At 42.8% G+C, this 10695-nt stretch overlaps 1 protein-coding gene across 1 annotated transcript; it reads left to right on the top strand.

Annotated features, from left to right (window-relative positions):
• The first annotated feature begins 840 nt into the window (after positions 1-840).
• Positions 841-7710, top strand: tm4sf5 (transmembrane 4 L six family member 5). The gene is made up of 6 exons (XM_029754022.1): positions 841-1381; positions 2661-2741; positions 2974-3116; positions 6046-6184; positions 6383-6436; positions 7409-7710. The coding sequence occupies exons 1-6, from the start codon at positions 1208-1210 to the stop codon at positions 7424-7426; spliced, it is 609 nt and encodes a 202-aa protein (XP_029609882.1). The 5' UTR covers positions 841-1207; the 3' UTR covers positions 7427-7710.
• The last annotated feature ends 2985 nt before the right edge of the window (positions 7711-10695 follow it).

Here is a 10695-nt window from a genome sequence, read left to right on the forward strand (position 1 = left end):
CACTTGTGTGTGTATAAGGTAGTTGTTGTGAAATTGTTAGATTACTTGTTAGATATTACTGCATGGTCAGAACTAGAAGCACAAGCATTTTGCTACACTCACATTAACATCTGCATGTGTATGTGACAAATAACATTTGATTTGATTTGACACCGGTCATATTCAACAGGCGTTGCACAGTTATTCTGCGCTCTGGCACACTCAGATGAGAGTGCTCTGAAATCCGAGTAGATAGCCAGAGTGAATTTATAAACGCACCCTATATATCCCTGAACACTCTGTGCAATTGCAAGTTCCAGGTAAAAAAATAAATTGTATTGGATATCCCATATGGGGGCCACACTCAAGACAGCCTTTCCAGCTAAAGGAGAGCTCCCTGGTCCAGTCCACAGCCGGATGTAAGTACCAAGAGTCCCAACATGTGAGAAATGGTCGGCGTTATTATTACCCTGCACTATGGCACTCAGTAATAAAGCCACACCACTATCACATCACTGGGAACACTAATCAAACACGCCAATTGATACAACAGCCATAAAATGAAAATCCGTAAGGCGACTAGTTTCCATTGATGATGTAACCTGTCAGGCAGATTTAGTTAGTTGGATTCTAGTATTTCAGTTGAAATGTTGCTATCTTCTCCTCTGTGTCGTCGTTAGTGTGCTTGTGCTTTCCCCTACACACCCCAGTGAGATTGATCAGCCTCCGTTCAGTGAGGGAACGACAGAATCCCCTGGCCAGTCCACCAACCCCCCTCTCTGTGTTAACAAACCATAAATGTCACTGATACCAACAGCCAGAGTACACACATGGCAAGGTATCAAAGGGCAATTCTAGAATTGACTCCTGATTTACTTCTGTTCTGTTTAGTTCCATTCCACAGGCCGGCAAGGGAACTGTGTTCCGCTTCCAGGGGTCTATACCAAAAACTGAAGGGCTGAAGAGAAAGAGAAGATTTATTGTCCAGCACAGTGGAATATATTGGACACAGTGGCTCCTGAGACCAACAACAGCCTTGTCATCTCAGTCTCTTCTTCCCTTCTCCCTCCTGCTGTGTGTCAGTCTGCCTTGATCGTGAAGTCTTTCCCCCTCCTCTTTTCTATCTACCATCTCTTCTTCAGTCTGGGTCTACTTTCCACTGTCTCTGTCTCTGTCATAGCCTACCTGCAGTATCACAGAGCTTATCTGGTGACGGAGTGAAGACAGTATGTGTTGCACGGGGAAGTGTTCTCGTCTGGTGGGCCTGATCCTGTTGCCCTCAGCGTTCGCCTGCATCATCTCCAACATCCTCCTGTTCTTCCCCGACGGAAAGCAGCAGGACAGCAGCCATGTCTCCCTGCAGGTCTGGCTCATGGGCGGCCTCATCGGAGGGGGAATATTCGTGAGTATATTGACTGAACATAGATGGACACCTTGACACCACTCATTCACCTGTACGCTCATGGGGGGAAAAAAGGGTTCTACAGAGGGTTGGTTCTACATGGAACCCAAAAAGGCTTTGACCTGGAATCCAAAAGGGTTCTTCAATGGGTTCTCACATCGGGACAGCCTACGAACGCGTTTGGAACCTTTTTTTCTGAGAGCGTACAAAGACGACAGGGCTATAGCTGTCGTCTTGGGACAGGTCTCCCTTGTAAAAGCCATGGAAACACCTGTGTAATAATGTATACATCTTTGGCTGGATCAAGGCATTTCCAGAATGTTTATATTCAGTAATATAAGTACAATTTTGGAAGGATTTGCCATGAATAAAGATGAAAGATTATGGCAGAAAAGGAGGAAGAGGTTCCAGTTTTTACTGTATTATCACCGATGGACAGTAACTGATTAATGGCTGACTATTTAATTACAGCGGGGAACCTATTGTACTTCCCCCACTCTATTTGTCCTCCACTCCCAGGATGCATTCATTGTGATATCAAAAGCATACCTCTCTCAAACATTACACTGAACAGAGCCACACTTGCACCAGTTTGGCAAAGGGAAGTACATGCCAGTAGTGGGAAACAGATAGATAGTCAGTTTCCATCATCCCTTTTGATATGCCGTGGACAAAAACATCTTTGGTCAGGATACTACCATGTTGCAGCTATCAGAATATCCACTTTGATAGCCTTGTCAGTGGAAACTATGCAATCTGTTTTATGTACCCTGTGATATTATAGTGACGATGTGATAAGGACGTTTCAGGGCCGATAACAGGGTGTGTCTTTATTAACAGTGTATTCATTATGACTTGGGAGGAAATGTGAGCAGCTCTAGTGTTTCAAGCCAACCCACTACTGTTCTGTACTGTATGTCAGCACCCCCTCTTACTCCCAGTCCCATCCATCCCAGTCAGTCCTTGCCCTTTGGAACGAGAGAAGGAAAATGGATTCAGGATTGACAAATATTTGCGTAGAAGATAAAGAGGACTCGCGTGCACTACATTCACAAACACAAATATGCACGCGCATTCACGGCACGCACACGTGCACGCACACACACACATACTGGAACATGAGCAAAGAGCTCAAGAAGTACCCATACAATCAAGTGTTTTTTTTCACAGCAATATTTTCTCTGTGTTTTAGTGCATGTTATGATAGTTGAAGTATGATGATGATATACAGCTTAGTAGAATTAAAGTTATTCTGTCTGTCTGTCTGTGTTCTTTTCAGATGCTGTGCCCCAGCTGTTCGGCTATCAGGGCAGGGGGCAAGGGTTGCTGCGGAAATGGTTGCTGTGGAAACCGTTGCAGAGTGAGTAGGGTTTCCACTAGATAGCACAGCCACAAAGTCAAATTGGCTGTATTGTAAAATGTCATGATTTTCTTTGGTTGCTTTTTGGTCTTAATTTAAGGTTAGGGTTACGCATAAGGTTAGCAGTGTGGAGCAGCTCGGAAGAAGAAAAAAAAGGTGAAACTCAGGAAATTGATGTGAGTGAAGGAGAGGTAGAAAAGGAGGATATTAAGTGTGTGTGTGTCTCCGACAGATGCTGAACTCTGTCTTCTCGGCTGCTTTCGGTTTGGTCGGAGCTATCTACTGCACCAGTGTCTCTTCAGCGGGACTGGCCATTGGACCTAAATGTCAGGTTGCTAGTGGAAAATGGGAATACCCCTTTGAGGACCTACCAGGGTGAGTCGCTCTCCCTCCCTCCCTCCCTCAAAGTGGATATTAACTGCAATATTGACAACAGCCAGTTGATGGCAGAATAGACTAGTGTGTAAGTAGCAGACACCTCAACCCAGATCATAATCAAATCAAAATCTAATTGTATTGGTCACATACACATGTTTAGCAGATGTTATTGCGGGTGTAGTGACAGCAGTGGCGGTTCTAGCTTGTATGGCTCCCTGGGCGAACCCCCCTTTCAGCCCCCCCTGCCGCCAACCCCCCCAAAAAGCACCATTCTGTACTAACTGTAAATTTTATTCAGACATTTGGAACAACACAAATAAATAATCGTAACTTTTAAAACTTTATAAATATACAAATATATACAAAAGTAAGACTCATAAATTTCAAACAGAAGTAACAAAGACAAATAGAAACAAATTTGTGTTGATTTGGCACTCGAGCAGCAATACATTACCCATCCCCCGACACTGTCAACCAAGAGTCAAGACTAAACCAATTCACCTTGGTGGTGTGCAGACTGGTTTTATATTATTCTTAACAATTTCACACAAACCCCAAAAAATGCAACAATATGTCTGTGAAACTATATATTCACATTATTATGAATTGTGGTTTATTTGGTAGCATTTCGTAGTGTGACTGATTTTACTAATTGCGTTAGTACTGTACAAAGTTAGAGGTGAGCTATTTGATAGATTCCCCCGCTCCCCCTACCTTGGGCTTCCAGTGGGGAGACCTGAGGTCAACCTACCCCTGCCCCCTCCCCATCTCGTACTTCTGAGTGGGAGACCTTCCCAGGCAGTAGCCTGCCTAGCTCACAAACTACAATCAGGGCGCCCACTCCGACAAGGTTAATTGACCCACAGTGTTGGTGCGGGCGCCCCGTGCCATCCCCGGCAAAATGCCCATGTCGCCTATACCTAAATCCGCCACTGAGTGACAAAGCATTTATCCCAAGACCAATGCAGTGAGATCATTGTAAAGCTTTTGGTCATGTTTCAAGTGTTTGCAGAAGGGAGGAGCCGAGATGTCCAAGTTGTGGAAAAGATCATATTATGTGCTATAAAAGTGATGAAAAAGTGACATGTTGCAATTGTGTTGGGAACCATGGAGCCACGTCTTTTGAATGCCCCACGTTGGATTTTCTTTTCACCTTGTTTTGGTTTCAACCCGTCCAGTTGGTGGCGGCAATGCATCTTTTTGGGATGCAGCCGCCATAAAACCCAGAGAAGAAAAATAACTTCCTGTTTGAGTTTCTGCCTATAGCTAGGGTGGAGCAAAAGGGAGTCGTGGTCAGATTTGCCAAGGGAGGAAAAAGCTGAGTAGCAGTGGTCCAATGTTTTCTCAGAGCGGGTGCTACAGTCAAGGTGTTGGTAGAACTTCGGTAGCATTTTCCTCAAATTTGCTTTGTTAAAATCCCCAGCTACAATAAATGCGGCCTCAGGATATGTGGTTTCCAGTTTGCATAAAGTCCAGTGAAGTTCTTTGAGGGCCGTCGTGGTATCGGCTTGAGGGGGAATATACACGTCTGTAACTATAACCGAAGAGAAGTCTCGTGGGAGGTAATACGGTCGGCATTTGATTGTGAGGTATTCTAGGTCGGGGGAACAAAAGGACTTGAGTTTATGTATGTTATCACAATCACACCATGAGTAGTTAATCATGAAACATACACATCCACCTTTCTTATTCCCGGAGTGTTCTTTATTCCTGTCTGCGCAATGTACTGAGAACCCAGCTGGCTGAATGGACAAAGACAGTATATCCCAAGAAAGCCATGTTTCTGTGAAACAGAGTATGATACAATCCCTGATGTCTTTCTGGAAGGAGATTCTCGCCCTGAGCTTTTCTACTCTATTATCCAGAGACTGAACATAAGTGAGTAATATACTCGAAAGAGGTGAATGATGTGCGCGCCTCCTGAGTCGGACAAGAAGTCCGCTCCGAATACTTCTTCTCTGCCGGCGTGTTTTGGATCAGCCTCTGGAATCAGTTAAATTGCCCTGGGGGGTACGAACAAAGGATCCATATCAGGAAAGTTGTACTCCCGGTCTTAATGTTGGTGAGTTACCGCCGCTTGATATCCAAAAGTTATTTCTGGCAATATTTAAAAACACAAACATTTGCTGGGCTAATAATGTAAGAAATAATACCCAAAAAAACAAAATACTGCAAAGTTGCTTAGGAGCAAGAAGCAGAGCTGCCCTATCTGTCGGCGCCATCTTGCCCTCACCCAGCGTGATGAGAAGAGGACCAGGTGCCACAGGGCCGCATTGACAGGGGTCACACACAGGTCTCCCAGGGACTGGTCAAACAGAGTCAGTCAGGGAGCACTAGGGCTCTGAATGTTTCTTGACCACCTCAACTAAACCAGGCCCAGGCCCATCGTTTGTCCTGGTAAGGTCACATAGTTAATAATATATCAAACAGATAAATGGCATCATGACAGAGTTGCAACAAGTTTATGGTAGAAATAATTAACAGAAGGACGTTGGCGTTTCTGTGGTGTACATGCATGGGCAGTCAGAGTCAAAGATAATGCTGTGGTTGAAGGGAATCAAGTTTGACAGCTGATTACTGAATACATGATAATGACAGATGTCTGCACTGTTTAAACCTGTCCTCCCTTTTGCTACTTACTGAATAATATCTCTCTTCTCTGCCCATCTTTTCAACTTCTCCTCTCTTCACTAAACCTGCCTCTTAATCTTTACTTTCTCTCAATACTTTACTTTCTCCCCTCTGTTCATAATGTACCTAATGAAACACATTGGACTACGCCGTTGCTCTAACTTTCCTTTGCATTTCCTCTCTCTCTACTCTCTTCCCTCTTATCCCTAAACCACTCTCATCCATCCCTGTACTTTTTCACACCTTTCTTCCTCCCTCCTCCCATCCCCCTCTCCCCCTTCCCCCTCCTCTATAGTGGGAACAGAAGTTACCTGTTTGACCACTCCCTGTGGGAACTGTGTGTGATCCCTGCCAATGCGGCGCTGTGGCACCTGGTCCTCTTCTCCATCACCCTGGGCCTGGGGGGCCTGCAACTCATCCTCTGTGGCATCCAGGTCAGAGAATTGAATAGAACACATAGGCTTTGTCCCAAACGGTACCCTATTCCCTATATACTAGTGCACTACTTTTGACCAGAACTCTATGGGTCCGGGTCACAAGTAGTGCACTATAAAGGGAATAAGGTGCATTTTGGGACGTAGACATACTGTCATAATGATGTATGTAATTGAATGTATCGCTGTGGCATCCAGGTGGTCAATGGCTGCATCGGCTGCTTCTGTGGGGACTGCCGTGACGACAAGGAGGTAATTAAACAAATTCATCTGATTATCAATTGATTTTAAATGATTGTTGATTCATTAGAAATAATTATATTATATGACTGACCCAGTGTTTCTGCAGAAGTAATATTGCTGTTGTAACATTTGATAGTTGAGTAGAGGAGTGTTGAGTTTTTGTTCTGAAGTAAAAGTAGGCCATTTATAAGAAATGTAACATTTACAGTATAGCACAACATATCTGTATAGTTGGGTAAGGGTCAAAGGGTCATGTGTAAGGGTCATGTGAAAACACAGAAACCACTCTAACAAGCATACATGAAAGGTTACTATTACTTGAGTACCATCTGATGACCCAACACAGGTAGCCTAGTGGTTAGAGCGTTGGGCCAGTAAACAAAAGGTTGCTAGATCAAATCCCTGAGCTGTCAAGGTAAAAATTGGTCGTTCTGCCCCTGAACAAGGCAGTTAACCCACTGTTCCTAGGCCGTCATTGTAAATAAGAATTTGTTCTTAACTGACTTGCCTAGTTAAAAAAAAAAAAAGCCTAATTTGATTGAAGTCCAGCTCAGTGAAATCCAGGCAAAAAGCAATAAATCAATGGGTGGTTCAAGATTAAGCTGAGATTTAGTTGCTGAGTGAACCTACAGTAAGAGGAGGTCCTGTACGTGATCGTGTTGTGTGCCTTTATTCACTCACCTCCCTCTCTTGTGCATCCCAAATGGCACCCTATTCCTTATATAGTGCACTACTTTTGACCAGAGCCTATGGCGCCCTAGGGAATAGGATGCCATTTGGAACGCTTGCATATATATTCATATCCATTGACTCTTGTTGAATCACTGTGTCAAATCAGTGATGTATAAAATATCAAACATTAACGATGGTAACAAGATCTGAATTACTCTTCTTCCAGTAACCACAAAACCCTGAATCTGAGGTTGCCTTTTCAAGAAGTGATTATGAACACATACAATTGTTTCTGTTTTATTTTTGCAGGATGATGGTGGATTGTGAGATGGAGAGAGAGAAGAAGTAGAGAGGACTGCCCTGCAATGCCACAGCCTATTTCCATGACGACTAGTTCTGAGCGATTAGTGCTTTTTCAGGTCGGTTCAGTTTCGGTTCGATTATAAAAAATTATCGCGGTTTTTGATTTCGCGTTCGATTATATAATACACTATACGTTATGTGTGTTGAATGTTGTAACAGCACAGAATATAACAATGAATACAAGTCCCATGATGGTAGTGACTGTCCATTACTGCGTATTACTTATTAAACATAATTTATTCACTTTACTTTACTTTATGACTTCATTATTTCATTCCAAGTCATCATCTCTGTAGAGCTGCTGCCTATGCTGTCTGACAAAATCACTATTTTGTAGTTCTTCAAAGTAAAGAAGGCATACTTTTATGACTGCTGAATGCCAACTATCATACTTAGATCATGTATTTTCAGGACCGCGAAGCAACTGCTTTCTATCCCTCTCGATAGCACTCACGTTCTCTCTTCTCTGTCTCCCAGTCTTCGTGTCTTGCTCCGCACAGACCGGACAAGTTTAAGCAGACAAGCAATGGATTATGGTCATTGTAATTAATTAAGACGTTTTCTGCGCTAAACTATGTAGAATATTGGCCTGTTGGAAACTACAACTCCTTACTACATCGCACAGTTCAGGCTTGATCTGATTTATCTCTACAGAAACTGCACATTGAGCTCACAGAAAAAAAACGGAACTAAATGGAATTCAAATAATTTAACCAACGTCGTTCAATAAGTTGTTTAAATTTTTTTTTTAAAAACAAACATTTTGGTTAATCGCTCAGTACTACTGATGACATACCAGTACCAGGACTGCTTATTTTTTTAACTGCTTATCTACCAGGAGCTTTCCCTTTTATGTTTGAAGCATATTGTCTGCTTTTGATACTTTTTATATGTTCCAATAAAGCCAATGTGCCATATCAATCATAGTCATTGTAGTCCTTTAATCTCAAAACTGCCATGTCATAGTTGTAACTCTTGTTTCTGTTTCATGTGTTGCCCATGGAAACATCATACAGTACGTCATCTGAGGATTCCTCAGGAGTTGCTCAAGATATTTTCCGTTCTTTATTTAATTTCTTTTAGGCAACCATTTCTTTCACATCATCTTTTGTATATCTTTTGTATAATCACATAAGTCAAAACAATACAAATAAGCAATAAAACTTTTGGGAAATTAGACATGTTTTTCTGTTATTGGTCAAATAGTCATTGGTCAAGTAGCCTATGAAGTCTTAATGATCTGTAATTCAATACTGGCCAACAGTTAATGAAGAAGGCACACAACTGAGAAGTTCACATGTATCAAAGCCCTAACCCAATTTAACCCAGAGTTACATAATGGAAAGCAATGAAGAATCCCTTGATTAAGCACAAAAACTGTACATCCGGTAAACTCAATAGGAATGATTCACTTTAATAACTGTGTGATACGTAAGCAGAGTCACTGGTCTGTTAAACCTGTCAATAACTGACATCAAGTTTTTGCAAGGCTGTCAGAAGGAAGAGAGAGATAGAGAGAGATGGAGAGGAGGGATAAAGAGAGGTGTGGTGGTTAATTTCTGTATTACCAAATGAGGAGAGTTACACACTTCACACACAAGTCAGAGTTATACTTAAACTACATCTTTAATAATAAGAGCTTTGCAAAAGCACTTTGACTTTCAATGATGCGCCATCTCTAATGAACCATTGAAAAGTGACTACACAAAAGTACAAAGATCTTTTATAGCCAAGATACACCCCTCTCAACGTACATGACGAACCACAGATACATAGAATGGGTCACAAGGTTAAGTTTTGTATGAAAGATATCTATAAAACATAGCAGACAGCAACTGCTGTGTCAACAGTGTCTGGTCCTCCTACTCCAAACTGGAACCTTCTCTCCCTGGTACGGTATAGAACAGAACCATTAGCCCATGTCCTCTGGAATGCTTTTTAGGCTTTATTACCCAAAGACATCGTAAATCTCCCCTGTCAGTGCTATCTCATAGAGGCCCATCCTCAGTAGAACGCACACACAAGAGTTAACAGAATACTCTATTCTGTCGAATATTACAACTATTATAATACAATACAAGCATTATAACATAATCTTGCAATTTTCCATGACAGAGGAGAGAGACAACTTTCATTAGTTGTGTTAGACACAGGCAGCCAGCTCAGAACTAACAGAAGTGTGCATCAGGGGCAGGTGAGAGGTCACAGTGAGCCTTGTGGTGACCGTAAGACATGCAGATGGAAAACCTGATGTCTGGGTCTGGAGTGGACTGGAATGAGTTGCTGCTTTCGTGTAGTAGTAGAACAAGATCAGTTTAAGCTCATAATCTTTTGTTGCCACCGAGCAGCTTTGTGGTAATTGTTACCTAACTTTCCAGATAAACATCCTTACTAGCACTAGAAGGGGATAAATATAGATTCTTTCCTCCAGAGGAAAACAAGCTGAAAGAGAGCGAGAAAAACAGAGAGGCTGTTGTATGACCGTCAGACTGACGGAGGAATACGGCACATAAGAAAAGTCAATTGGGATACCGAGTCAGTTGTACAACTGAAATGTGTCTTCCGCATTTAACCCAACCCCTCTGAATCAGAGAGGTGAGGGTGGTTGCCTTGATCGACATCCACGTCTTCGGCGCCCGGGGAACAGTGGGTTAACTGCCTTGCTCAGGGGCAGAAGGACAGATTTTACCTTGTCAGCTCGGGGATTCGATCCAGCAACCTTTTGGTTACTGGCCCAACGCAGTAAACACCTGCCAGGCTCCTATGTCAGGTAGCTCTCTTATAAAATAAGACTAGGCAGGACAACGTGAAGAGAAATTGAAAAACAGAGAAAGAGTTTACAGAGACAAAAAGGGAAAGAGGGGATGGAAAGGGGCATTCTTTGACTGCCACTTCTAATGCGACTTACACACAAACAGAATGAGGCTGAATAAGAGAAGGCCAAGAAGGCTAAAAGAGGACACAAGAGCTGGAGATGAGAGTGAGAGAGAAATATAGAGAGGAAATGGACAAACAATTAGAAGGCATTGGCCGGTTTGGTGAGTCAAGTATGAAGCCAAGACATCTTGTGATTTATACGCTTGCAAGGAGCACTTATTTACACCCATTATTTGGCACTCAACCCCTTATGACCCGAAAACATCTGCTCTACTCCCCTTCTCACTCCCACCACAGGACCCTGACCCCATCTGGCCCAAAGAGGCAGAGACAGATCAGCACCATTTATTTCAACC

Source organism: Salmo trutta, chromosome 5, assembly GCF_901001165.1.
Source record: "Salmo trutta chromosome 5, fSalTru1.1, whole genome shotgun sequence".
In the NCBI taxonomy this organism is placed as follows: Eukaryota; Metazoa; Chordata; class Actinopteri; order Salmoniformes; family Salmonidae; genus Salmo; species Salmo trutta.

Bases quoted from the DNA above. Each gene is read 5' to 3' on its own strand.
- tm4sf5 (XM_029754022.1), top strand. From the start codon at position 1,208: ATGTGTTGCACGGGGAAGTGTTCTCGTCTGGTGGGCCTGATCCTGTTG. The intron at 3,117-6,045 runs GTGAGTCGCTCT...CCTCCTCTATAG, and splicing joins CCCTTTGAGGACCTACCAGG to TGGGAACAGAAGTTACCTGT. The intron at 6,185-6,382 runs GTCAGAGAATTG...TGTGGCATCCAG, and splicing joins TCATCCTCTGTGGCATCCAG to GTGGTCAATGGCTGCATCGG.